Below are 27,696 nucleotides of genomic sequence, written 5' to 3' on the forward strand. Positions count from 1 at the left end.
TATGCAGTTTTTTGAGACACACTGTAGTTAGGGCCTGTTCATATGAGCCTGGGTAGCCGAGATTCAGCAAAGCGTTTAATCATTTTAGACAATGGAAAAGATTAATTCCTTCACAACAAAAAAGTTATTTAAGCAATTTCCCTATGCTCTGAATTTGCAAATTCACAAAACCTTTAAAATGAAAACAAATAATTTGGCCAGATTAGAAAAATACAACTAAAATGACTCATGACTTATACGAAAGGTTGTAAGTTTTGCCTTTAAAGTTTTTACTCCTTTCAATGTCTCAAAATCATTTCACGTTTCGCTGAATCCCGGTTAGCTGGGCTCATGTGAACAGGCCCTAAGTATAGACTAATACAGAGTAAATTTTATTTCACAAAGTCATATTCATACCATTGTGATAAAATCACAATAGCAGCATATTGTGATGATTCTATTGGTTTTCATTAATATATTCTACGATATGCTTAACATTTGCTTAATGAGCTGTAACTTACAATGATTCGTGAATGACGTCGTTAACATTCTGATCGACAAATGTGCATTTTAATTGGTCTTCTGCCTCATTATCATGCTTATCATTGTAAATGTTTGTCTTTGCGTAACCTTTCTCAAAATCTCGTTAAGGAAAATTGTGTCACTCTGTTTGTATAATTAAAAGCTTGTAAAGCTTGATAACTTCATTGCTGCTTTACTCAGCAAGAAGGTCACACGTTGTGTGAAGATGAAGATTACACAACCAGGTAAAAGCGTTCAACATTGCTGTTTTTGAAACCGCTCCCTTATTGTACGTGACATTGCCATTACGTATTATCATAAATTTCTGTTTTCTAGTTTTTATTTTACTTCTCCTGACGACATTTATCGTAGTTTTATCATGTCCAGTTGGTCAGGTAGGATTCTTTACATCTACATTTAGATTTCTTTGTTTTTCCAATCATGAAATCATCCGCGAACATTTAAATTTTGTTGTTTTAAAGTGCTACCTGTTTTGTGTGGCGAAATCCCAATTCAACCATTTGTAGGCGCGGAAAGTTTTGTTTGCTGGGGGATTTTTTTTTGACGTTGTATACTAACAAAGTTAGGATATGCTTTGATATTTGCAGCAAGATTGGTTTTCTTATAATCCTGTCGAAGGGCGAAGGGCGTTCGCATTTTTATTTCACCTGCAAAATGGAGGGCAACATTTGTCTAATTTATCGTTGGAAACTTCTTGATTTGAAACCGAGAGTAAAGGACCGCATTCGCGTTCAAATTTTCAATATTCAAATCGTTAAAATAAAATATTGAAGTTGGGACATTAGTGAAAACAAGGCATTTTAAAAACTGTCGTACAAGCACTTTGCTTTTTTCAATTTAACTACGAAAGTAATCTATAATTTATCATTTTTTAAATATAAATTTCTTGGATTAATGACTTGGTGGAATATAACCTAATATTGGCACATTCTTTCGTTATTTGTTTCTAATATTGATAATGTATTCTATTGTACTGAACACTGGCTTGTTTAAATGGATAAATGAAGGGAATGACACCTTGAAAATTAAAGTAAATAGTTTGAACTCTGGAGTAGCGTTACATGTTTGTGGATGTAGATCGTCCAGGTTAGTGAAGTCCTGAGGACTGTTGATGTTGATGTTGACTGACGTTTTGACAACCTTAGCGGTAGACATCTTGAGAGTCAAGTGAGGAGTAAACGATCAAACGTCCTACGGTAAACCTGACGTTTACGCCTCACTTGACTCTGGAGATGACTACCGCTAAGGTTGTCGAAACGTCAGTCAATATCAACATCAACATTTCTTCTCAGGACTCTAACCTGGACGATCTACATTTACAAACATGTATACTTAAAAATTGTTGTTTAAAATAATACGATAACGTTTTTGCGTCTATTGTTATTGAACATTTTAGATGCGAATTGCGCTCGAAACGTGGTTTACACGATTTATTTAGCATTATATATTTTTTATTCACTTTTATTTTTCATCCGTGTTTTATTCAATGTTTTAAATTTTTTTTGCTGAACATTTGAAAAATTACAATTCGTTACATGCCAGTACGTTTACTTAGGTGCTACCATACACAATTAATACATTTCTATGAGGCCCGTGTAATGTATCCATTAACATGTGCCAAGTGCATTAGAAACTAGAGATAATGATATTTTATAGACTTTTTTTACTTAACACATGTGTAGATTTTTAGATGAGGAATTTAGTAGCGAGGCATAATGTTGCAAAAATAATAATGTCACGATTCTATTTACGTAATTGGAGCAAACATTGACGATGTATAGGAACTCTAAGTTAGCATTAACATATTGTGTTATTACAGGTGTAGAGCGTCAAGCCATTAAGAGCGACAGCTGACTAATTTATTTTTTTACATACGTAGCAAACTCTGCTTAGCCAAGTATCTTAAATTTTAAACTTATAGCACAGATTCTACTCAAAAATAAAATCGTATTGGTTATCTTATGGCCTTGAAGCTTGTGTTTACGTGACAAAGCCAGTCAATTTATTTATCTTTCTTAAAAAATATTATTGTCTAAATCATTCGAAAGAAAGTAAATAAAATTAAATGTTCGAGGATATTAATAATTTAGATACAAATTTTCATGGCATTACTAAAAACTGACAGTTAAATAAAAAAATTCATTTTATAAATACCCAACGTTCAGAACATTTCTAAAGCTCGCTTCTTCATTTCTTCACCAAGTGACGATCCTGTTTGAGTAAGTTTTAACGTGATTGTATAATAGAAGATTGAAGGTAGTCAAGTTGATAGTAAATTAAATACTTCCTTGCTTGAACATTTTAAAAATTAACGAGAATATTTACTGTTATTATTGCGTCACCTTGGCAACCACATAAGAGGGCTTTTAATACTTATTTTAACAAGTATTTGCCAATTATCTACTGTATACTTTATTTTGTGACGTACGTTTGTGTGAATTAGTGGGGACCTGAGACCGAACCACACGATAAAAACACGTGACCTACGTTTGTGTGAATTAGTGGAGACCTGAGACCGAACTACACGATAAAAACACGTGTATTGGAGTGTAATTATTTGTATGTAAGTAATTGAAGAGCATTCCATTTTCCCAATTTTTCATTTTTCATCTTTTTTATTAGAGTAGAAAAGTGCAATGAAAATTTTAGCCCTGCGATTTGTAGTTATACTTTACTTGTATTTGAAAAAAGCACTTATGGTTTGTTTAGAAATATTGTAAAGATCTTGAAGGATGTGTTTCCTCGTCAGATAACTGCACAAACGCCACCATATTAAGTTGTGCCAACGAGACTGCTCCTTGCATTGTTGGTAATGGTACGATTAGTTGTGTTGACCTCTTCAACAATAGTTGTGGAAATTTTTCCTGTAGGAATAACACGAAGTACTGTCATAAAAAAAAGAGGTAGACCTTATATTGTAGAACGAAAGTTATCTATTATAGCAGCTTACAATATCTACGTATATATTGTCTATTGTTACTTCATTATCTTACCTACTTTATTTAACGTGTTTATCACACGTTATGTTGACTTAATTTTTTTCATATTTTATCTACACTAACATCATCTATCCTTTTGTTTCTCTAAGTTTTGTATATCGCATAGACAACTGTCTTGCTAATGAAATTTTTTGACATTGTTTTGGCATTATAGATGCATCGGGTTAAATGAACATTGCTGTTCTGAAAAAGAAGAAGCATGCTCTCTTGTCACCTCGTATAACGATTTCGTTTCAAGTAAAACATTGGACGATCATTGTAAAGTACTCCATCAAGGTCATCACAATTTTTCCATCTACTATAATCAAAGGATGAAGCATTATAATCCTATAACAAAAATGATGTGTGAGAAGGACACTTACTTTTGTCCTCTATCGCTTTATTGTATGGCTGTGAATCATTCGTGTACCGCTGATTCTTCCTATCGTGGGCACTCATTTAACGTATTTCAAAGAAACGGCAATAACGACGAATTATTCTGTCCTTTGTATATGAATTATATTCCGTTGAATACAAGCTGTTCGTGGAAAATGGTGTTTGAGTGGCATGAAAATGGAAGCAAATCAATTGATCCCTTCTCTCGTCCTTGTCCAAAAAACCAGACATTTTCACCAATGAACTTCTCTTGTGTGTATTCACGTGACCATGAAGAAATGATGAGGAGAATTTGTAACGAAACTAAAGATCATGCGTATTGTAAGAGTCAAAATATCACAAAGAAATGGCATAGGAATGAGAGTTTGCTCAATATGGACAGGTATTATGGTAAGTAGAAGAAAATAGCTTACAAAAATTTTATATGAGCGCTTTAATGTGATAACTTGCTTATTAAGTGCTTGCTTCGATTTAGGATGGTTTGATTTTTGTCAAAACCGTTATTTTATAAAAAGTCTGTTGTGGAAAAAGTCAACTATGTGCAAGCCGTATACTGAAAAATGTCGAAGAGAGAAATGTAAAACACGTTTTTGCAATACACTGTCGTCTAGAAATGTCTCACATTCGATGTTCAATGGATCTCATTGGATGTTTAATGGATCTTATTGGATTCCCAAAATGAAAGATAACGTCAGTATGTCTAATGATGAATGTCCTTACACGTTTTCTTCACGTGATTTTGAGAATTGCCACATGCGTAGAAAGATGAAATCATGTGATCGTAAAATGATTTGTGATTCTTTAATGAAGATGAAAGGAAATTTATCGTGGAATGATGAAAACGTGTGGTTAAAGAATTGTAACAGAAGTATAAATGTCTCCCTAGAAATGATGTACTGTAACATGTCTTGTGAGCCGTCATATCTTTGTCGTCATTTACCCAAAAATGGTACATTAAACAACAGCAGAGTTATGGTAAAGGGCTGTAAAGTTGACATAACTCAAAATTCATATGTCTGTTTGGCGAACAATTCTTGTCACATTGACTGTGTATCATTAAACGGGAAAAATTACAATTATTCTCATTTAAATAAAACGGTCCGTATCAAAGGTTGTAAGATCATTTTAAATAATGATGTCGTTCAGCGATGTAACTTGGCAATCATGAAGTGTGATATGAATGGAAAATGTCCAAAAAGTGAAGTACCGCCGATGAACCCCACAAGAAAAATGAACGAATCATGTCGTTACATGAAACTTTGTAAACATCTACAACACCGTCATTATAATCAATCTTTCATCAACCAAACTGATTTCATCGAAGGTTGTTCAGTGACTTTAAATCAAACTGTTGTCGACATGTGCAATATTACTTTTACTTCATCGTGTAAAATGGTTGAACTTTGTCCAAAATATCGTCAGCTTGCTATGAATTACACAAGAGAAAAGTTTCCCATCGAGATTGGAGGGTGTAGTGTAACTTGGGACAAAATGAAAAGATGCAACATCACCTCGAGACTAATGAACGAATCATGTCGTTACATGAAACTTTGTAAACATCTACAACACCGTCATTATAATCAATCATTTATCAACCAAACTGTTTTCATCGAAGGTTGTTCAGTGACTTTAAATCAAACTGTTGTCGACATGTGCAACATTACTTTTGCTTCGTCGTGTAAAATGGTTGAACTTTGTCCAAAATATTGGAAATTGGCCAGGAATCATAGCTTTCATTCTTTTCCAAAATATGTTGATAATTGTGCGGTGAAGATGGAAGATCTTAAAAAATGCAACATATACTTACTTGAAGAAACACACTATAAATATAAGATGCTTTATAATGGATTTAAAATTTCAAACAGTTTAACGACGTCTGTTAGCAACATCGCAATCAGAGAAGTACTGGGCACTAACTACGGACATTGGGAGTACAAAACAAGTGAAAATTGGAAACGACTCGGTCCTGTCTCTTCAAACAGATCAATGATTCTCACTACAAGAGCTCGTTTAAGGTTAGTAGCGTCTATGATAAAGGTCATTTTACGGACGATATTGAAAACATCTCAGTCTCGTTTATTATCAATGTGTTTGACGTTTAATTATTTTCGTCTGTGTTTAGGTTCGTTCTTCGACCAAATATTTCTTGGAATGGTCTTCTTACTCTTAAATATTCACCTGTCAACAAATCTCTGGTTGAAAATATCACTCACATGGATATGGTAAACATTCGTCATGATCCCAGAGATACCTTAGCATTACTTTTATATCCTATCATTCCTGTTGCAAATCTCATCACGTTTGCTGGTGACACATATCGTGTTATGGAAGATATGGAGGATGCTGGATTTATGGTAATAAGATTTTAACTTCCTAAACTTTAACAGTTGTCTGCTGAGAACGTTATTACTGAAGCTAAGCTATCATTATGTCTCCGTACAGGCAAACTTGCTTAAACTTAATGTTTATTGGTTTTGGTTTATTTAGGTTCGCCATAAAATTAAGATGAATTTGAGCCATTTTATAACGCCAGTCGCTGAAAATATCTCTGCAAACAAACATTTAAATGATGAAGATGTTCACGATTATACTAACACTGTAAAATGCTATAAAGAGTTTGAGCCGACCATTGCTATCGTAAAAGTTGATAACTACGTGCGAGGTTTGTTTTAAGGTTATTTTTCCTTAATGCTTGCTGTTATATTTTAATGTTGATTATTTATTTTTAGGCCATTGGGAAGTAAACAGACGTCATGTATCATCGGCATCCTTCAAGTCACCCATGGTTGTTCCACCTGGTTATAATTTGAGATTTATCTCAGCAAAAGATTTTTACGGCAACAGTTCCATGAAATTTGTTGTTGTTGTTTACAGTAACTGCTCGACTTTAAACAAAAAAGAATATTTCAACGTACCTGAACAACTTTCTTATGCTTTTAAATCGGTACGTTAATGTTGTTTACTGTTCTTGTTGTTTTGCGTTCATTCAAATATGTCGTCTTTCATCTGGTTCAGTTTAACTAATAATGTTTGAATTAGAACAATCGGAATATAAGTTCTTTTAGATGGCATCATGAGATGTTGAAGCAATACAATTAAACCTCGTCATGACGATAAATTTCTTTCTTTTAATGATTGATATGTTGCCCCTCTTCCCCCCTCCCCAACACCTATCAAAAAAATCTCTCTGCTAAATACGTTGTTTCAATTTTTTAAGCTGCTTTTGTACATATATAGGTTCCAATATCGCATGATAGTGTCAATAGATATATAGATAGGGATAATTTATATTTTCATTGTACCATAGGAATCAATCGTATTTTAGGTGATTAAGATAAAGAATTCATCTAAAGATGTTGTCAATTTGCTGGAGTCTGTGTTAAAAGAAATCATTCCACCATTCAACCCGAAGAACTTTAAAGACGTTCTTAAAACTTTCTCCGCTTCTTTCAATTTGACAAATCAAGTTAACGATGTTGTTTCTCAAGCCTTCGAAGCTGGTAAATGATGTTAGATAACACGATCATTGATTTTAATGTTATAGAAAACTTAATCATACGTTTCGTAAAGAGAACTATAGAGTTCATGATGTTTACCTTGTCTTAAACATATTTTTATGAATGGCATATTGAAATTTTATAATTTAACGTCGTGTTTTTTTAGTTTCTCCATTGCAAGAAAATCCATTGAAAGATTTACCGCGTTATCTTAGTGGAAGTTTGGTGATCCTCAATAATCCAAGGATATACACGTTTAATGTTGATGTACATGCTACAAATGATCCACCAACAATCGAGAATCCTTTGGTTGAGCTTCCTCCTATTTCATTCAATTTAAGTAGTACTTCTAACACTGGGATAATGATCAAAGATTTACTTCACGACGCTCGGGCTTCTGATATTGACAATGTCTTCCTTGGAGTGGCTATAGTGCAAGCACTGAATACGAGCGTTGGCTTGTGGGAATATCGTTCACCTTTTGGCGTATGGACTCCAGTGATAGTTAAGAATACTGACTACTCGGACCGTGAAGAAAAGACATTCCCGGTTATGTTATTAAACTCAAGTTACTGGCTCAAATTTCAAATTCATTCGAACGATATCCTGTGGAGTAAATCTGAAGCAACAACGTTGGCAAGAATTATATTTCTTCCTTGGGATGGTTCTGATAATAGCAAGATAGGTAAAGGATTCGTTACCAGACCTTCAAACAAAACCTCTGCCTATGGAAGACAATCTGTGAGCGTGACTGCGGTAAGAAAGGGTTGTGATAATATCGTCGGATCGAAAAGTCGCTATGATCGCTGTGGTGCATGTGGAGGAAATGGTATGTCTTGTGTTGCCTGTGATGGTGTCGTGTTTTCAAATGCTACTATTGGTAAGTAATGATTATTTATCGTACTAATTATTATAAACGGTCCATGATACACTTTTGATGTTTTATTCTTTAGATGATTGTGGAAATTGCACAGAAGGAAACACTGGTTTGAAGAAAAATGCTTTTAAGGATTGTGCTGGTGAATGTGGACTATCGTTTATAGACAAATGTGGTGTATGTCAACGCAAGGATAAGGTAAGAAACTTTACAGATTGTGCAGGAGAGTGTCAAGGTAATGCAACCATAAATGAATGTCGTGTCTGCGTTGGTGGAAAAACTAAGAAACGTTTGACAGATGGTCAAGATGCTTGTGGTGTATGTAATGGGGATAATACAACATGTATGGATTGTGAACACACACCCAATGGTGGGAAGAAAGTGGATAATTGTGGATTGTGTTTATCTCCTTTTGATCATCATTATAATGACGAATGCTTAGTTTTAAGAAAACTTGTTCCTAACAGTGGTCCACATTTCATTGATTTATCTGTTCTTGTTCTTGGTGCTGGCTTTAGAAATTATTCAAAAGTCAACTGCTCACTCTTGACAAATGGTTCCGCGAAAACGTAAGACTTTTTGTTATTGTGTTTTATTTGTCATATTTTGAATTTCATGTTATGCTCCTTTTAAACGTTGACATAAAATGTCTTCATCAGTTTTAATGATGACAATTTGTTTTATTTTTTATTTTTACAGTATTCCAACTTCAAAGTCTTCGATTTCTTTCGCGAATAATGAAAGTGTAATTAATTTTACTGTTTCTTCCCTAAATCCTGGATACTACAACCTCTCCTGCAAATTTGAAAACAGAATTTTGATTTATGCTGACGAACTTATGTTTATTTACAACAAAACAGCGATCACATTTACATCAGTTTCACCACATTCTATTGAGAGAACGATGAAGAAGACAGTTGTCGTTACTGGTAAAGGGTTCATCAATACGTCAGATATTTTATGTGTTACGAGTATTGCTCTTACGTTTAAAGCAGACTTTAAAAACTCAACACAAGTGTTATGTTTAATACCTGCAATTGAAACATCCGCGCGTTTTTTCCTGGCTATTTCATTTAGCAGAAACGATCGATATGTTCGTGATAAAGGCGTGAACTTCACGATATATGCTAATGCTTCAAGACCAATCAGTTCACAATTTACAGACCATCTCAACGAAATCGAGATTAAATTCGATGTTCCTACAAAACCAAAGATTGTGTCAGACGAATGCTCGATGTTCTTTCATCAAAGGAATGTAACTTCATTTGGAGCAAATGCCAAATGTGTGTTTACAACGCCATTAATAATGCTTATTCAACTACGTGGGGATCCTACAATACTTCCCGATCAAACACTTTATTTTAAACGGAAATCCATAAGCCGAATGTTTCATAAGGTCACAAAAGAATCAACATTATTGTACTATGAATTGACAGTGTCCGCTCCTAAAAATCCTTCTGTTCTTCAAGCTTCTTTAATTGGAACGACGATATTGGGTAAGATTGAATTTTTAATATAAATGACAGCTCAACATATAACATACTGAAGATGCCATAAAATATCTTCAGTATATTTACTCTCGGCTTTAAATATAATCTTCTTACATCGTTTTTGGCTTGGAAATTATCTGGTATCGATGTTTTGTCAAAGAACAAAAAAATTTTGAGATAATGTCTATTTATATAGTTCTTCGTTCTGCGTAATGTCATGTTTTTATTCTTTCTTTGAGTAGATAACTTAAATAAGTACAATTTTCCTCCCATTTATACTAAACTGCCCTTCGTTTTTAAATTTTCTTGTAGGTGTTTGTGCGAAAGTAAAATTAGATGGTTCCCAGTCTCTTGGTGGTGGTGGCCGTCCTTTAACCTTCATTTGGGGGGTGGAGTTGGTAGACCCCACTGATCCTAAAATCTCACTGACGGTCAAAGCCAGAGATGACCTAAAGGCTATGAGCGATTTTTTAAAGAGCGAAACGGAAGCAATTGTTTCTATTGAAACGTTGTCGATGATCAAGATTGGTTTAAAATACAATTTCACGTTAAAAGTGAGAGATTTTCTTCAGCGTGAGAGTCCTTTGGCAAGTTTGGTAGTCACACGAGAAGACAAAACTGTACCTGATCTCAGTTTTGGTGCTAAAAAGCTAATGATGAAAAGAGCTTTAGGAATCACATTACAAGGTAAAATATATCACAGTCAGCAATGTTATGTACGTACAAAAAAAATAGATTTCTAATGAATTGATCAATGATAACGATCTTGAATTTACATATCATCATCAAAACCTGCTGCCTGGCTTCAACCATCCATACAGTATTAAAAATAAAGCGGAATTTGTATCTTTCTTGTTATTTTTTTAAGGAAATGTTAAATAATGACCAAATTTCTTTGCTTTAGCAAAAGTGACATTATCTTCTTGTTTACCTGCTGCCTATAAACCCAATGTTATATTTTCTTGGGAAATCGAGCCCGCTGTCCCTATGGAGTTTGGTGTTTTGCCAAGATTAACCATTCCTCCTCGTCGTCTTATTGTTGACCAGGTTTGTATTCATGTAAGAATGTTTTTAGTTACCAAAAAACATCATATTGTTATACGTCTGATAGATTTATAAGTTGAGATTGACAGCGACCATGAAAGCAGACACGAGTTTAACACAAACTGTTGAAATAAAACTGGATGTTCAATCCTCTTCACTTAATGCTGTTGTAAAAGGTATTTCAAATTTTTTTGTTCACATTAACATCATCAAAGTTTAATTATCTTTATTTTGGCAGGTGGAAGTACGAGGATAGTTGGTGAAAACGAAGTCATTACTTTGGATGCCTCTAGTTCATCAGATCCCGATGGATCCGTTTCTCCTTCATCGTTTTTATGGGCTTGCGAGGACGAAGATAAAGGACCTTGTTTTGAGCCTTCGAATCGTGGAAAAGTTCAAAGCTTGAAGTTAAATAGCGAGTCTCGCATAACCATCAATGTTGCCAAATCATTGAAAAGAAACAAAAGGTCAAAACGATTATTTTGATCTATGTATTGTATGTTTAAATAATTTTCATAATACATACAATCTCAATAACTTTACAGATACTTGTTTACTGTAACATATCGTAAGGATCGTCGTTCTTCTAAAGCTTCACTAACTGTATTTGTCAAACCCGGATCACATCCATCCATTACCATTCGTCCAGTCCACGTTGGTAAAGTTAACCCAAGCAACATGTTTATACTTGAGTCGTACATAAAAAACTACAAGAGTTTCAACACAACATGGAGTTGTGTTCAAAGCAACGGTATTATCAATTTACATTGCTATGTTTTGGTGTATTTGTGAAGATTTTACAGCACAACTTTAGTATTTTATTGTTTCAGATAATGGATACATCGATTTATCATCGCTGGGAAATTCATTAACAAATATTGTTCAACAATATTACAAATCAAATGCTTCAAATGATGTTATCGGTTCACCTTCATTAGTCATTCCTGCTAATAAACTAGAAAGTGGTGTGACGTTGAGGTTTCGTTTAACCGCTGACAATAGTGAATCGTCGTCGTTTACAGAGTATGACGTCACGACGAACAATGTCCCCACACCAGGTTTGTTTTCATTAAGCGTTAATCTTCTTTCTTTTACACGTACCATGTAAATTTTTGCTTTTACACATACCATGTAAATACTTGCTTTTACACATACCATGTAAATTCTTGCTTTTACAAATACCATGTGAGTTCTTGCTTTTACGCACATCATGTAAATTCTTGCTTTTACACATATCAAGTAAATCGACTGTTATTCCATAGGCTCATTGGAGGTTGAACCCCCATCAGGATTCTTTGGAAATACAACCTTTACCTTACGTGCAAAAGGATGGATTGATGACGATCTTCCACTGACGTATGATTTTGGTTATATTGTTGATGGATCCGAGGGAACTAAGGAGATTACATTGGGTACAACGTTTTTCAACAGTTATAACAATGCTATACTGCCTCAAGGTATTATATTTAACCATAAGCGTTTGTGCTGCTTTCCATTATTTTCTAAGCTTAAATTTTTATATTATATCACAGGAAAGCCATCTAACAACTTCATTGTAACAGTTTTTGTACGAGTATACGATATATACGGCGCCTGGAGTGTCCAATATTCTTCTGCTGTTGTTAAACCAGCTGAACAAGTTCATATAAATATGACATATTTCGCTCAATCTGTTCAAGAGGATTTTGCATCCGGAGATTTCAACAAAGGTGCCGGTATGTGGGATACGATGACTATCTCATAGTTATTCCCTTATATCCTTTTATATTCATTTATATCTATTTAAAACAATTGTTTCAGCTGTGTCTACTGCACTCGTTGTCGCATTATCCATTAGCGGGTCAAATGATCCCACCATTACTGAAGCAATTAAGACATTAAAAATAAGCGTTACGAAACAGGTGAGTGAGTGAGAGTGTGTTGATAATTAATATTTTTTATTTTACTTTATGTCATACCTAAATATATTTCTCAATGAATTTTGCCTTCTCTGTTCTTTTTTTTCTTTTCCATTGAAGATTATAGATGTTGTTCAAAAAGGTGCAATTCAAGATACATTAGGAAAAAGAACGATCGAAAGATACCTCGTAGATTTGACTTCAGATTGTCGACAAGACTGTAACGCCACTTCAATCATAGATGTTCTTCTTAAAATGTCTCGAAGGAGTACTTCATCTAATACAAAACGACGGCGGCGGGCTGCATCAACTGATTATGATAATATTGAGAGGAAAACAGGACCTCAAGTTGAAAATATCCTTCAAATATCTCAAAATGTCATTTACCCTAAAGATAACAGTTCAGGCGGTTTAAAAGCTAAAATTGATTTTCTGTCGCTTTTAAAGGCTCAGGAACAATCTTTATGCAAAAATCTGGCGATGGGTGGTCCCTATGAACTTGCTAAATCAAACATTACTGTTCTTCGAGCTGTTAAGGATCCATTCACTGCTATTGATAGTGATTTTACAAATGTGTTTACGTCGAACTCGTCAGAATATGTCACTGGAAATGTATTGTATAAACTTGGTGAAGATTTGAGATCAAGATATAGATCATGGATATGTATTAATGATGATTTTTGTACTGGAACATGTATAGTGTCAGCACAGGTCTTTTATATTGTTATAAAAATTTTTATTGTATGTTTTTTCACTGTGTTGTAGCCATAGTTAACTTTATATATCTTTCTTCTTTCACGACAGTTTAAACTGGATTTACTAATCCAACATGATCCAACTGAGAAGATTACAAGAATCAGTGATATTGTTTCCATACGTTTATATAATCCTGAAACTTTGATGGAGATAATTACGTCAGTTCTTAATCCTGCTGTTGTCTTCCGATTTCACATCAATAACGCTGACATGTACGAGAACTTAACCAAAGAGGTTCGTTCAATGTTGTTTGAAACAATGACAACATTATTTAAATTTTTTAAATAAAATTTTGACAAGTATGTTTGTTGATCGTTGTCCTTTCATTGTAATTCATCTTTTACTGTTATTTTAGTGTCGTATGTGGCATAGTAATGCTAACAAATGGCAAGTTGAGGGATGTAAGACGCAACATTACATGAATAAAAATGTTGTTGAATGTCAATGTTCTAAATTGGGTTTCATTGCTGTGTTTCTTGGTAAAGAAAAGCATAACACAACTGTTGCAACTGCTCTTTCAACAGGTCAGTCTCGCTCAAGCAAATCTTCATTTTCTTCTCACTGAATGAGTTATACATAAATTCATAGCTTAAATGTCTTTCTTCATTAGCTTCATCGGAGAAATCTATGATGGTTGAATTTTCATTTGACGAAGACTACGACAAAGTTATTCGTGGAAACATAACTAAAGCTGTTTTCATTATGAAATTGCGCTCATTTCTTGCCGTGCTTCTCAACATTTCACAACACAGGATTGTGAATATGGAAATCAGAAAAGGAAGTATTAACGTATCGTTTATTATTTTACCCAGTAATAGCAGCAACGAAACTTCCGTCAACATGATTGTTTCAAAACTCCAAATGTTGGTGGAACAGAGAGACATCTACTTCACAATACCTGGCTATAATAAAACATTAACTGTTTTTGCCAACTCCTTTAAAATTATTACAGTTGTACCAACAGAGTCGACAACTGCTGCACCAAGTGTCAATGATAAAAATGAGAGACTTACAACCGCTGAAATTATCGTCATTGCTATCGCATGTGTAGCAGTTTTAAGTGCTGTTATTTTGTCACTTGTATATTACTTTACTCGTGTTAAACCATCGCGCACAGGAAAAATTACTCCAAAGTCATCTCAATTACAACTGTCTGAACGACCTAATAATGACACTGAAGGAAAATTTGGCGTTTTAAACTCTGACCATAGTCCAGGTTTGTTTATTTTTCTTCATTCATAAGTTTCAATTTATGGAACACTTCCATTTTCTCCTAAAGGCCAAATTAAAAAGATTATTATTTCACTATTTCTATCCATCATTGTAATGTTTATCAATCTTTTACTCTCCCTCTACTCCCCCATTCAAAAAGTATTCATATATTGTGGTGCTTTTCCATTTCAGATGAAAAGAGTGTTTAAAGACACAGATAAACCACTGATACTTTCAATTAAATTCCTTACATAACTATGTTCAGCTTAGGTTGTGGATTTTGTCGCCTTTTTTTAAAGGACACTAATTAAGATATTTGTGTTTTATGATTTTTCATAAGAACGAGTTTATTTTATATTTTGCTGTACTGAATTGTAAATTGTCTTGTAGCCTGTAGAATTAAAGCAACAGTAAAATTATCATGAAGAATAATCGTAATGTTAAACACACAATATGTAAAATAGAATACTTTATATATAGAATTAATGTCGTGAATAAAAAGCACATCACTGGATAACAAACGGTTTTGCTATCTCGTTTTCTTCTTATTGGATTGTGACTTGTTGTACAGAAGTCATAGATGCTTTTTGTAACAACACGCGAATATTTTTAATAGTAAATCTATTATCTTTATTGTTAATTTGAAACATTTGCCTACATTGATTGCGATCCTACGTTTCCTAGGTTATTATCATATGAAATCCTTAGTCATCCTTATATGCCTCAAGCAATGCTAGGATCGAAAAATGACAACCAATAGCAGCGCCAAAAATCCCAAACAATGCGACCAGCGTGTCAATTGTAAAATGATGCCATTCCAAACGATCGTAACAAATCTTCATGTGGAAAATAGCAGGAAAGATGAACGCTAAACACATTCCAGTAAAGTTACCCACAAGAGCCATGTACAATCCAAAATGTGGAATGATTACACCTGTTAGTAAAGTAAGCGAAATAACGAAACATCTTAGCGTTATCAACGTGATTTGTGTTAGCCTATCAGAGCCTTCGAGTAAGGTTGCTAAGGGAAACCAGGAGGTATTGATATCCTGTAGTAGATCAAAAACAGTATACACTGGAATAGTGTATGAACTCAATGCCAGTCCTAACACTAGAACATTGATTGGCAGATGTAAAAATCCATGTGGAATATTTCTTGTGATGACTTGCTTCGTTTGATCTTGAAAAGTTAAAAAACCAATAATTCCAAAACCCATCTTTACTCCGGTAATGGCTAGATAGGCGACATTGATAACTTGTGGAAACCGTGAAGGTTCCGTCATACTGTCCTCTATAGCTGGCATGTAAGGTTGGGATGCATAACTTACAACAATAATTCCTACTGCTACACCATATTGCGAAATATCAAACTCTGGTACTGCGTTTGTTTCCCAGCGATGAAGGTGCCACAAGCAAAATCCAGTGAGAATTGTATAAACCACTTGACCAATAAGAACTGCTAGAAAGCTTACCCATGACACATCGGTGACTGACTTTAACAGAACATTGGGTAGGACCATTATAGCAGCAACCGCTGTCCAATCGCTGCGCTGCAAGCCCATATGAGGAAATGATTTCTCGAGAATTGAACCACTTAGAATCAAGAGCAAAGTACAATAAGACATTTGTTCAAAGATTTGTGCAAAATGAACCAGTGTTCGACCATAACGACCAGAGAAAGCATCTCCTATCTCTAAATAACTGCTTCTTGCTCGATATCTCTCGCCATTTTTGTTGTAATCATAAAGACAGCTCACTAGAATCTTGTTGGTATAGTTTGAAATCACTGCGACACCTGCAATACTCAGTAATGCCAACCAACCTCCACATTTGACGACAAAAGGCATTGTGAGTACAGCGACGCCCTGATTTGCATTAAATATGTTCCAGAATGTTTGAATATGACTAGATTTATTTTCATCTTCACAGTCTTTTTCATCGCTTTCCTCTACTTCACTTCGTGGGTTCATTAAAAAGTACAATTTCCTTTTCCATTTACTGCGCATTATGTTTTGTTTATCAAAGCTTCTTTTCTGAGGTTATCGTGTACACAATGTTACCGTTCCAAGAAACGTCTTCTCACATTCAGTTCACTTTCTACTGCATCATATGAAATTGCTTGTTGTGCTGAGTAAAGTTTGTTGATTATCCTATACAAAAAAATTAATTGGACAATCGAATTTCAGCTGTTTGAAAATCGGTTTTCATTTTCTTATTTCACTGTTTTCTTTCTATGAATAAAATTTTAAAATATGTTGTTATAAATATTGAAAATATTCTTTACTTTTTCACTTCGTTACTCTTCATGTATCATTAAGATTGATAGTCTATGTCACTGATCTAAGCAATTCGAACTTATTTCGCGATCAAACGTAAGTATGCAGTTTTGAAAACAGTTTGATCTGATTAATTTTCTTTATTTGCACACTGTTCTTAATGAGTTTTACTCATAACCACACAAGTGTCTGAAAGCAGCTGATAATGCAATCAAAACTTTCGCTTCATTTGAATTATGCATGCTATCAACTTTTATCCTTTTCTCTTTGGTCGCAACAAACCAACATTTTCCTAATCTTCCCACAAGTTGGAATTTTTTTTACTGTTTGGTTATGGTGGCCTAAACTTCATTACATATTTCTGCCTTTCGTTGAAAACGTTCTAGAAACTTCTCACGCAGCAATCTTTCATTATCTGAGCAGTTTTTCGATACGTTAGTGTTTTTTATCGTTCAGTTCAATGAAAGATTCAAAAAAGTAACGAAAATGCACACAGTTTGAAACGAAGAAAGCATTTTTTACTCACCGACTGTATATTCCAGAGCTAAAGCATGTGTTTTGCTCAGTAGTTTCTACTTTGCATTCATCTTTTCTGTTAATTCACCTTCCGTAATTCAACTGTCAATATTGCGAAAATTTCTGCAGTTAAAATCCAGAAGCGTTTGAAACTTGTTTTTACTAGCTTGTCTGCCACTAAAACTTCTATTTTCTATAATTTTATTAATGGATCTATTTATGCGTGTGTTTAATCATCGCTATGGCTTGTTTCTTCTCTCCCTCAAAGTATTGCAGCGATTTATATTCACAAATCATTTCTGCGTTAAACACATCATGAATAATAAATTATGAATTATGAATAAGAATCAAACCAATTTACCGAAGCGATAAAAGTTTATTAGGTTTTTGTTGTACTGTTGGAATTTGGTTAGTCTCGCAGATATTCAAATATAGAAAATTTATTTTTACCAAATCCAAATCAAATAAGCGTTTTGATAAAATTCGTTTGCAATGATTTCACAGCGTCAGCCATTTAAGCGATGCAATCATGCAAGCTGTACGTAAGTTATTTCTTATGCACGAGAACTTTGCCATATTAAAAAAGCTCAACCAATACTTCTTATATTGATTGTGCGGTGTTGTTTTAACACATTAATTAATCATTTAGTTTTGACAATGTCGAGGTTATTATTGATGATCAGAAAGTCACGTGACTGTCGTAAAGCGTACTTGCTGCGTACCTATTTTAATCTCCGGGGACTTTCGTTTTTTTTGATCACAATTCGCAAAGCTTCACGGGATGCGTGGTTGGGAAAAGGCAAAATGGCGAGCCAGCGTTTTCTGTTACTTATAAGAAATGGCAGATTAAAACCCCTTGTTAGTGCTGTTAAGGTACGAAAATGTACTTTATTTTGGCGGAAACGTACTTTAGTATGTAGTATAGCTCAAAAGTAATTTTAAGTGTAATATTGTTTCTGCTATACAGAAAAATTTACGAATATAATTTGTCATTGATGTTGTTCACTCAATCTCTTACATAATCCTATCCTGTGATGTAACGTATAAATATTGTTTTTTTTTTCAGTCAAGATGCATTGGTTATGCTTCCGACAATTTTAAAAAATCTACTAAGGTAAACTCAACTTCTGTTGGTATGTACTGTACAACTGTAGGTATGAACAAGAAAACTTACAATTCTTGTGAATGTTTAACTTGAATTGACTTGCAGACATCATTTTCAACATGAAGTAAAACCTTAAGTATTTCTTGTATTAAGTCATGGGTTGCTTTTGGCTTAATGACGGCTGGTGGCAGTGCTTGTGCCTTATTGGGCGCAACTGTGTATGCTGAAGAACTTGGTTTACATCCACCTCATTTTCCATGGTCTCACCATGGTATAACCCAAAGTTTAGATCATGCCAGGTGTGTATTTGAAGTTTGTTTTCATCTGATATTGTTTGTTTTATTAAAACTTTATATCTTTCAGTATGCGTCGTGGATTTCAAGTGTATCAACAAGTGTGTGCTGCCTGTCATAGTATGAAGTATATTGCATTTCGACATTTAGTTGGTGTGACTCACACCGAGAATGAAGCAAGAGCTTTAGCTGAAGAGGTCATTTCATGTATTTTTCTTTAATGAATCTAATAGTAAATTGTTAAAAATATGAATTTGATTTTATTCTTAGGTTCAAGTATTGGATGGTCCTGATGATGAAGGAAATATGTTTGAAAGACCAGGAAAGGTTTAGACAAGTTTTTATTCAATTCATGTATTATTAAATTTATTTCAACTACATTTTTTTGTCAAATTAAATAAGTTGGCCGATTATCTTCCTAAACCTTATCCTAATGAAGAATCTGCTCGGGCAGCAAATGGAGGTAGCCATGTTTACACTAATAATAAAAATACCATTTGTAAAATGCTAAAAATAATCACTCCTTTGTTTATTTAGGTGCTTATCCTCCAGATTTAAGCTTCATTGCAAACGCCAGACACGGTGGTGAAGTATGTTAAATATTATAATGCTTTGTAAAGTTTATGTCTTTTTATGTGAAATGATAACTTTTTTATTATTAGGATTACATATTTTCTATCCTTACTGGTTACTTTGAAGCACCTGCCGGTATTGAGCTTCGAGATGGTCTTTATTATAATGCATATTTTCCTGGCCAAGCTATTGCTATGGCACCTGCATTGTATACCAATATTATTGAATATGACGATGGTTAGTGATGTATTACTATGTAAAATAAAATTATTTTGGTTGCGTTTGTGATGACAGTGATGGTATTGTAATTTTTCTTTAGGGACTCCTGCAACTATGAGTCAATTGGCAAAAGATGTGAGTACATTCTTAAGATGGGCATCAGGTGAGTTGATCTCCTTATGGAGTCTTTGTTTTATCCTTAAACATACAGAATGTCATTATATCAAGCTTTAATTGTTTTTGACTTTTTTTTAACAGAACCTGACCATGACAATCGTAAAAGAATGGGGATTAAGGTATATGTTATGCATTAAATATAAAGTTATATATATTGACTGTTCTAAATGAGCTATTTCTTGCTCCTTCAAGGCTTTGTCACTGTTTTCAATATTGGTGCTGGCATCTTGGTACTATAAACGTCATAAATGGACTGTACTAAAGAGTAGAAAACTTGCTTATTGGGCTGCAACAAGATGAGTTAAACAATGTTTGTACATGTGTTTGGTTTATAACTTAAACATCCTAATTGTTTACCACAAGCACATATTTTATTAATTATATGACAATATAATTGCTTTTCATAAATACAATATTATTTCTCACATTAAAATGCCAGAGTTATTATTTTGAGGTAGCTGTTATAAATAAGGGCATTTTTGCAACAAAAAGTAACTTTTTATACTGAACTAGCTAACGCAGATCAGGGTATCTCTGCAAGCGAGCATTACTTTTAACAATACAGGCATAGTACAGCAATTCGTTTCTCAATATGTTTCAACAATAAAATATCCGGTACAATAATTTATTTCTCAAACTTTTTTTCAGTAAACATCCTAAGTATTTGGAAACATTAGCAATTGTCAATCTTTCATTGTGGCTATGTGTACTCTACGATAGCCTCGTTATTCTGTTGTTGTTACCATCATGGGGAAATAAAACTTCATTTTTCTACATGTATAAGAACGAAAACCTGAAAGAGTAAAAATAATTAGTACAAGTTAAGCATACATTAATTTATAATGTTTTTTTATGAGATATTTACCTGCTAAGTAATTGAGGAAGACTAGCTATAATGGGTCCATAACCAGGTGCATTATCAAACAACTCAAACAGAGGAGCAGCAACCAATTTATAGTTTCGAGGTACAGCAAAGTTTGCTAAAAAGAAAGAATTTCACATTAAAATGATTGTTGTACTTTAGACTAACATCTATGACATAGATGATAACCTTTCTCTCCAAGTTGCATTAAAAATAACTTCTTCTGTTCTTTCGGTTTTGAGATATGTGCTGGAATATATGGATACTAAAGGACATAATGGGATAGAATTGGTAATTCATTATGATCCAGGTTATTGAATTGTGTTGTGTTGTTACCTGAGGTGCCTCAAAATTTGGTCGCCACCAGCTACCTAGACTGTCTTCAATTGTCCAATCCATATCACTCATGTTTTCAGGTCGACCAAGAATCTAAATAATATTACATACAATTAATTTGATCATCAAGAACTTAAAGTAAATTTTTCTTAAAAATACTTCAGTCATGGCTCGTTTTAGTCCTTCATTCTCATCTTCACCAGGCATCAATTCTCCACCAGGTCTATGGTAGACAATGTTCTAATCAAATAATGTAACAATTAAATTCTTTTGTAACAAATACTTCTCACAATTTAAAGAAAGTTGTTCCAAGTTGAAGCAATAAAATATGAGGTAAACCATGTTCGTGGACAATAAGAACACCTTCAACCGTTTTTCTCATTCCAAACTTGTCGTACTCAGCTCTAAACAAATAAGTCAAAATCTCAATCATTGTTATTTTCATTTACATTTAGATCGTTATTTCGGACAGAACCTCATTCTTTGAAATCTTGTGAACACAGAACTGAAATGACGAATAAAAGATATTAGTTGTGCAGAACTTTTAACGACAAATGTAACATTTTTACCAACCTATCTTTTTCATACAGTGCCTCCTTGGTGCCAAACGTGTAATTTGTTAACGGATATCTTCAAGAGAACAGTGGAGTGACATTAATGAGGTACAAATTTCAAGTAAATTTAAATTACATAAACAAGTATTCAATAAACTCGTAACTTGACTAGTAAAAACGACCCTGTAGTTAAATCTTTTACTTACAATCTGACAGTCCTGTCCATAGAATAGTTATTCGATGTTTGTATTGGATAATTCGTAACGCTGGACGTCCTTCTTGGCCAACCCGGTCCTCGTGTAATTGATTCTCTTGAAACCGCCATCTTGATTTCGTATACGTTATTGGCCATCCATCAAAAGGAGGGGAATTCGGAAATTGTCTCCGATTATGATTCTCCGACTGCCAAAGTTCATCCTGCGTGTCACGTGGAGATTGCGTGATGTGGACAATGTTTCAAGACAATCTTATCAAGATAAAGTGAATTTTTTTGAAAGCTTTGCAATTTTGATAAAAGTGAATGGTGTATCTACTAGCTAATTTTCATATTGTTCTTTTAAAAATTTCTGGGTAGTGAGGTTGGTGCAAACAGGCTTCTGACTTTGCATTTCAAGAACAAACAAAGACAATTGGATAAACACAATTGCACAGTACAATGTTTTGGTACTTATTTCAATTGCTAAAAAACAATTTCAGCATAAGATGTGTTTAAATATAGCACTAGTGGTAAGAAACAACCATATAATTTATGACACATCAAAGTTGTTTCTCATAAATAGTCACATATCAAAACATTTAAAAATTAAAAATACAATAACTTAATCTTCACTGTTTACAAAGTCTTCTAATTCATTTTTCATTCTGTTTAAAACATTTTCAGTTAATTTCAAGTGCTGTTTCCTCTCAGCTTTCTGTCTAGCGATATCTTCCTTTAAAATCTGTTGGTATGGAATAAAATAAGACAAACATTGCATGCAAATACCAACAGGTATACAAATTGCAGCACCTAATGCTCCTCCAACAATAATGCCACGAAAACCAGAAAATATTTTGTACACAGTCCCTGTGACAGCTCCAGAAACTATATAGTTCAGCGCATCTTCTTTGTTACGACCAATAGACATTCCTGTTAGCGTGGTGCTGTATATACCTGAATACAGGCCTGCTCTCCAACCCCAACGACTTCCATATTGAAAAAATCCAAGTAATATTGCAGAGAAGTATGCTCTTTCAGCCTGGACTGAATTTTTGTAAACTGTCAGTTGATTGTTAGAAATACTGGTTGCTCCTCGTATTCTGGCACCATATCGACCACCAACCATCATACCAACTAGAGAACCACAGAAAACAACCACAGGTAAATGAGCTATTTCAGGATTAATCACATTGTTCTCATTGATGGAAAATCCTTGTCTTATTCGACCCCAAAAAGTGTTTGGTTGTTCTTCTTGCACAGCTTCTGGCATTATTGCAAAGTATATACAAATTACTGTGATAAACTTGCCATCATTGAAGTTGAATAAAAGAGGACGTAGAATCTGTGTACAGAATCTATGGAACCACAAATGAACCAAATTTTACCTTTTTCACTTGAGACTGCGTTTTCTTGACCAGTGGTGTCTTGCTAATCAAAGATGGAGGACGAAGAGCAAAAAGAGGTTAAACTTAAGTATTTTAATCAAATTATTTTGTTTCTTTTTCTTTTACAAGTATTTTCTTTGTACAGATGATTGCTAAAGATATTCCTAAAATGACCGCTTTGCTATCCGGCCTTAACGAGAAGGTAAAGTTTGCAAAATGATATTATAATAAAATAAAAAACTTGGCATCGTGCGAAATGTGTAAAGTATATATTTCATTTAAATTTGAAGATTTCTGATGCTGACCAAAGAGTTTTATCATTAATCGAGAGGGTCGAAAGTGGATCATTATGTACCATAAAGGTAAAACCTCATTCCATTTTATTATGAAAGTTGTTTGATTTCAAAAGCTGCATATATCTGAATTTTTAAGGGTGTGAGTTTCTTAGAAATGAAATTTCATTTGCTTCTGAGGTAAGTTTTCTTTTTATCAGTATTTTTAAAATGAAAATCTCAAATTGAAAAAGTGAATGTTTTTAAATAGTTACTTGATTAACATGGTCCAGTTGATGCTATTTAAGACCAATGGTAGATCAATTGAAGGTGATCCTGTGATAGAAAGACTAGTTGAAATACGCACGGTAATCATTATCATTTTTTGCATTGGTTTGATTAACTAAAATGATGGTTTACAATTTCTATAAACTTTTGAACATTTTAGGTGATGGAAAAGATTCGACCACTTAACGAAAAATTGAAATATCAAATTGATAAACTTTTAAAAATTGCCAAAAGTGGTCATTCTGGTGGAAAAAATGATCCTCTTAGATTCAAACCAAAACCTGAAAATCTTGTTAGCAAGGTACTATTGTATGCTAATAACTTCATAAATATTTTCAATGATCATGATGCAACATATTGTTGGTATGTTTTTAAGCTTGAAGATACCACAGAAGAGGAAAAGAAGACAGGCGTCTATGTTCCACCAAAGTTGGCTGCAATGCATTATGGTTAGTAGTTTTCCGTTCGCTTTTCATGATATATTACAATAGATCTAAATAATTTTCTTGCTTCTCTATTTACCAAGATGAGGATAAACTTTCAAAAGGAAAAGTCAGCGGAAATAGCCAGAAAAAAAGCTTTAAACAGCTCTTTACTTCGAGAATTAAGAGGTTTGTAATGAGTCAATTCTGACATTTACAGAAGTCTAAATGTCATATTTCTTGTGTTCAGATGAATATTCTGAGGCACCACTAGAGTTGAAGGTAAGTATCATGTTTGAGAACATTGCTATATTTATTGAAATTGACCAAAGTGTTATTGTAGGAAACTGAAATATTTGATCGTCAAAAAGAAAAAGTCCAAGACGAGGAAAAACACCAACAAAGGTTGTCTGTTTTTCTGTTTTGAAAATGAACAGTTTCCTTGAGAATCATCAATTCTGTAACTTACATGATTGTTTTGTCATTTTGTTTCAGATATGAAGAAAATAATATGATGCGTGTCATATCAAAGAAACGGGGAAAGGTATGTTGATTGGAAAGTGCAAAATAGTGAAAATGTCTTATTGCTTTGATTACTGTGAAATTCAGGAAGCTTTTCCCATCACATTTGAATTTTGACTTTTTTTACTTTGTAATATGGTCATTATTCCACTCCTAGTCTTGTATACCTATTTCTATCATTGTGTGTGTGGGGAGCATTGATTTAACATGAAATACATTTTTATGTAGGGTATAAAAATACAAACACAATCATTGGATGAACTGACCAAATTTACTGATCTCAGTATATTAACAAAGATGGCAGTTGATGAGGTAATGGACTAATGTTATATCATTACATCACAGCCCAAAGATAATTTTCATTAATGTTATTTTTGTTTCTGATGAAAGGAAAGTGATGATGATGATGAAACAGCAAGGTAGGCATTTCTTTTTCCTCTTTGATTTCATACTAAAGATTATAAATAAAGATAAAAGAATCCACCTTTCCGACGGTAGACACACATGTCAAAAATATGAGATCAAATTACAAAATTCGGACAATCAAATGGTCGGACATAGTATTGTTTATGTAGAATAGTGGCAATAAAATGCTACGCTATCCTACTTGGGAGATGCCAATAGCAAGCTTCCGCCCATCAGACCCCGAGATCACCTGCGATAGGCTTTGCTCGGGGTATGCAGGGAGAGTGCGGTCGCCACCGAAGTGTGGGCCCCTAAATCACTGCATACTATATCGCACCCAGCTTCCACTGCTAGTTGACATCTCCTATAAGAAGTTTGAGATTTATATATATATATATACAAAAATTCGAAGCAGAATGTGCATGCACAGATGATTTATCTGAAAATTTGTAAGTGAGCGAGCTAATTTGTCCATAATCAGTACTACTGCATACAGTTGGTCATTCCCATGACCATGAATGGGGAGAGTTGGTGGAGTTGACTACACATGCTCAGATTAATCCTCAATTTCTGACTGAGCTCTGAAATTGGTGTTGTATATGTGTTTAGCAAATTTTCAATCATATATTTTTGGCATGCTCTTTGTATTCTTAAGCTTGTTTTGACAAATGCACATCAAATTCATCAACACTTAGTTATGCCCCTCGTCATATCCGCGACAGAGTTAGAATAGTTTTTATTTTTCTCCATAACTTTGTATCTGCATTTATATTGCATGTCATGTCCAAACTTTCCTTTGATTTGACAGAAAATGTTTTTATTCACCTTCTGCCTTTATAATTAGTTGTTCTGGATTTCTAAAATAAGATTTACAAGCACCCCAGGGGCATCTTTCTATTCTACAAATACAATACTCCATCCAATCATTTGATTGTCCGAATTTTGTAATTTGATCCTGTATTTTTGACATGTGTGTTTAAGATCGGAAAGGTGGATTTGGTCTTTATTGCAACTTATCTAAATAACTTATTGTATCCTTCTAGAAAAACATCAAAAAAGAAGCGCAAATCACGGGTTAGAATTACTCTTTGATTGTTTATCATTTTTTAAAGAACCAGAGTAAATTGTTGTAACTATATCTACAATTAATATTGTAACTGTTATTATATTATTTTCTAGTCTTTTCGAAAGTCTGATAACAAAAAGAAGAAATTAAAAGGTAAAACATCATCCATTAGGTATACATAATCATCCATTAGGTATACATCATTATCCATTAGTTATACATAATCATTCATTAAGTATACATAATCATCCATTAGGCATACATCATCCTCCATTAGGAATACATCATCATCTATCAAAATAAATCTCTTGGATTAAATAATTATTTAATTTTCCCAAAATTTTCAATTTATGTACATTTTTCAACTATTGGAAAAGTTTAACTCATGTTTTCTTCAAGGAAACATGAAACGATGAAAATTTACAAAGTTTGTTAAGCAAGAGTCATACCACCACCGGAGTATTCAAGTCTCTAAAGGAAGAAAGATTTTTCAATTGAGACTGGCATAACTGCAAAAAAAATCAAAAGAATTCCACACTCTTGATGAATTTGTGTTGTATGATTTTTTACCTCTTTATGTTCCACAAATTCAATCCAATCTGACGGTGATGTTGGTAAAAGTCCCATTGACTGACATTTGTAAAGAGCCAATAAAAGAAGAGCAATGTTTCCCAGTAAATAAATAATCTTCATGAGAAACGACTGATCACCTTCCAATGTCACAAATGCTATCAATAAAGCAAGTGGTTTACATAGATCAAGATGGGGGTATTTAGGGTTTGCTTGGGTGTTTAGTGTTGGTACCTGATGATATAGAAATTAAAGCTTTGACAGGTTTTAAGAACATCATTCCCACCATCATAATGGGAAAAAGAGAGATTGTATTGCCTGCCATGTACATGATAAACAAAGTCATTGGTATCTGTTTCAGTGGACCAATTGCAATGTCCCAAGATTTCTGGAAGATTTCACATAAAAACAAGTTGTTGTAGGGGTTGCATAAGTGAAAATTAAATGGATAATGCATTTAAACTCACCTTGGTTACTAAATTAGTGTCGATTTCGTGAGCATCCTACAATAATAAGATTTAAAACCGTTAAAATGATAAAAATACCGTAGACAAATGACACGGAAGGGGGAACTTACTCACCGTATTTGTCAATTGTTTATTAGTAAATCCTGCAGGAGCAGCTAGATCTGTATTTTGATGAGACCTCTCTATTGCCATATGCTTTGGTCTACAATAATGAAAGTCAAAAACTTAAATAAACATTAATTGCATACTTACACTGTACACTTTTCAATCATGCGATTAATATACACGGTTTCAAGAATATGAACGCATATTTCATAATAATTTGGCCCAAAGTAGTATCTTTTAGTTTTACACAGGCACAACTAACTTTAAAGTTAAATCTAAGGACCATTTCAAGTTGTTTTTTCCTTTTCCAACGACGTTACGAGCCGCCATTTTTACAATGACCGTGCAGCATGTTTACACTTGGGAGACTGGTGAGTGGTGATGAACTCCCGGATAAAATGTGCATTGTTCGATGGC

General features: G+C 33.8%; 7 protein-coding genes across 11 annotated transcripts; 3 read left to right on the top strand and 4 right to left on the bottom strand.

Moving 5' to 3' along the window:
* Positions 1-571: 571 nt before the first annotated feature.
* LOC124436416 lies at positions 572-15,191 on the top strand. 3 transcript variants are annotated; one of them, XM_046986342.1, is made up of 27 exons: positions 572-746; positions 838-896; positions 3,232-3,425; positions 3,676-4,286; positions 4,372-5,139; positions 5,431-5,911; positions 6,019-6,250; positions 6,384-6,558; positions 6,626-6,840; positions 7,222-7,396; positions 7,560-8,273; positions 8,347-8,839; positions 8,970-9,766; positions 10,073-10,447; positions 10,665-10,807; positions 10,872-10,980; positions 11,043-11,271; positions 11,350-11,555; positions 11,635-11,862; positions 12,067-12,261; positions 12,337-12,519; positions 12,605-12,705; positions 12,823-13,413; positions 13,507-13,692; positions 13,814-13,982; positions 14,069-14,674; positions 14,863-15,191. In XM_046986342.1, exons 1-27 carry the CDS (start codon positions 728-730, stop codon positions 14,877-14,879), a joined length of 8,271 nt encoding a protein of 2,756 aa, XP_046842298.1. In that variant the 5' UTR covers positions 572-727; the 3' UTR covers positions 14,880-15,191. The 3 variants fall into 3 exon arrangements, with proteins under 3 accessions (XP_046842298.1, XP_046842296.1, XP_046842297.1); XM_046986340.1 differs by having other exon boundaries at positions 4,372-5,911; XM_046986341.1 differs by having other exon boundaries at positions 4,372-5,911; positions 10,881-10,980.
* An 85-nt stretch (positions 15,192-15,276) lies between these two features.
* Positions 15,277-17,695, bottom strand: LOC124436417 (vesicular inhibitory amino acid transporter-like). 2 transcript variants are annotated; one of them, XM_046986343.1, is made up of 2 exons: positions 17,473-17,695; positions 15,277-16,820 (listed from the first exon to the last, which is right to left on the bottom strand). In XM_046986343.1, exon 2 carries the CDS (start codon positions 16,674-16,676, stop codon positions 15,375-15,377), a length of 1,302 nt encoding a protein of 433 aa, XP_046842299.1. In that variant the 5' UTR covers positions 16,677-16,820; positions 17,473-17,695; the 3' UTR covers positions 15,277-15,374. The 2 variants fall into 2 exon arrangements, with proteins under 2 accessions (XP_046842299.1, XP_046842300.1); XM_046986344.1 differs by lacking the exon at positions 17,473-17,695 and adding an exon at positions 16,955-17,251.
* Positions 17,696-18,226: 531 nt separating this feature from the next.
* LOC124436506 (cytochrome c1, heme protein, mitochondrial-like) lies at positions 18,227-20,262 on the top strand. The gene is made up of 11 exons (XM_046986436.1): positions 18,227-18,335; positions 18,529-18,576; positions 18,721-18,866; positions 18,931-19,057; positions 19,131-19,187; positions 19,263-19,323; positions 19,398-19,450; positions 19,523-19,670; positions 19,753-19,815; positions 19,911-19,948; positions 20,022-20,262. The coding sequence occupies exons 1-11, from the start codon at positions 18,267-18,269 to the stop codon at positions 20,127-20,129; spliced, it is 918 nt and encodes a 305-aa protein (XP_046842392.1). The 5' UTR covers positions 18,227-18,266; the 3' UTR covers positions 20,130-20,262.
* LOC124436503 (cleavage and polyadenylation specificity factor subunit 5-like) lies at positions 20,182-22,005 on the bottom strand. Its single transcript, XM_046986432.1, has 9 exons — positions 21,788-22,005; positions 21,601-21,657; positions 21,503-21,532; positions 21,318-21,431; positions 21,187-21,250; positions 21,028-21,120; positions 20,881-20,956; positions 20,695-20,809; positions 20,182-20,622 (listed from the first exon to the last, which is right to left on the bottom strand). Exons 1-9 carry the CDS (start codon positions 21,931-21,933, stop codon positions 20,601-20,603), a joined length of 717 nt encoding a protein of 238 aa, XP_046842388.1. The 5' UTR covers positions 21,934-22,005; the 3' UTR covers positions 20,182-20,600.
* Positions 22,006-22,215: 210 nt separating this feature from the next.
* On the bottom strand, positions 22,216-23,156 carry LOC124436504 (complex I assembly factor TIMMDC1, mitochondrial-like). The gene has a single exon (XM_046986433.1). The coding sequence runs from the start codon at positions 23,045-23,047 to the stop codon at positions 22,400-22,402; it is 648 nt and encodes a 215-aa protein (XP_046842389.1). The 5' UTR covers positions 23,048-23,156; the 3' UTR covers positions 22,216-22,399.
* Positions 23,136-26,319, top strand: LOC124436508 (neuroguidin-like). The gene is made up of 15 exons (XM_046986437.1): positions 23,136-23,239; positions 23,308-23,364; positions 23,453-23,524; positions 23,595-23,635; positions 23,706-23,802; positions 23,883-24,023; positions 24,099-24,171; positions 24,214-24,333; positions 24,395-24,426; positions 24,488-24,549; positions 24,640-24,688; positions 24,895-24,978; positions 25,057-25,085; positions 26,115-26,145; positions 26,251-26,319. The coding sequence occupies exons 1-15, from the start codon at positions 23,216-23,218 to the stop codon at positions 26,317-26,319; spliced, it is 981 nt and encodes a 326-aa protein (XP_046842393.1). The 5' UTR covers positions 23,136-23,215.
* Positions 26,140-27,640, bottom strand: LOC124436505 (ER membrane protein complex subunit 4-like). 2 transcript variants are annotated; one of them, XM_046986435.1, is made up of 6 exons: positions 27,542-27,631; positions 27,289-27,376; positions 27,175-27,210; positions 26,942-27,095; positions 26,708-26,865; positions 26,140-26,608 (listed from the first exon to the last, which is right to left on the bottom strand). In XM_046986435.1, the coding sequence occupies exons 1-6, from the start codon at positions 27,607-27,609 to the stop codon at positions 26,570-26,572; spliced, it is 543 nt and encodes a 180-aa protein (XP_046842391.1). In that variant the 5' UTR covers positions 27,610-27,631; the 3' UTR covers positions 26,140-26,569. The 2 variants fall into 2 exon arrangements, with proteins under 2 accessions (XP_046842391.1, XP_046842390.1); XM_046986434.1 differs by having other exon boundaries at positions 26,446-26,865; positions 27,542-27,640.
* Between the last annotated feature and the right edge of the window lie 56 nt (positions 27,641-27,696).

This window comes from Xenia sp. Carnegie-2017, unplaced genomic scaffold, assembly GCF_021976095.1.
Source record: "Xenia sp. Carnegie-2017 unplaced genomic scaffold, XeniaSp_v1 HiC_scaffold_16, whole genome shotgun sequence".
Taxonomy (NCBI): domain Eukaryota; kingdom Metazoa; phylum Cnidaria; class Anthozoa; order Malacalcyonacea; family Xeniidae; genus Xenia; species Xenia sp. Carnegie-2017.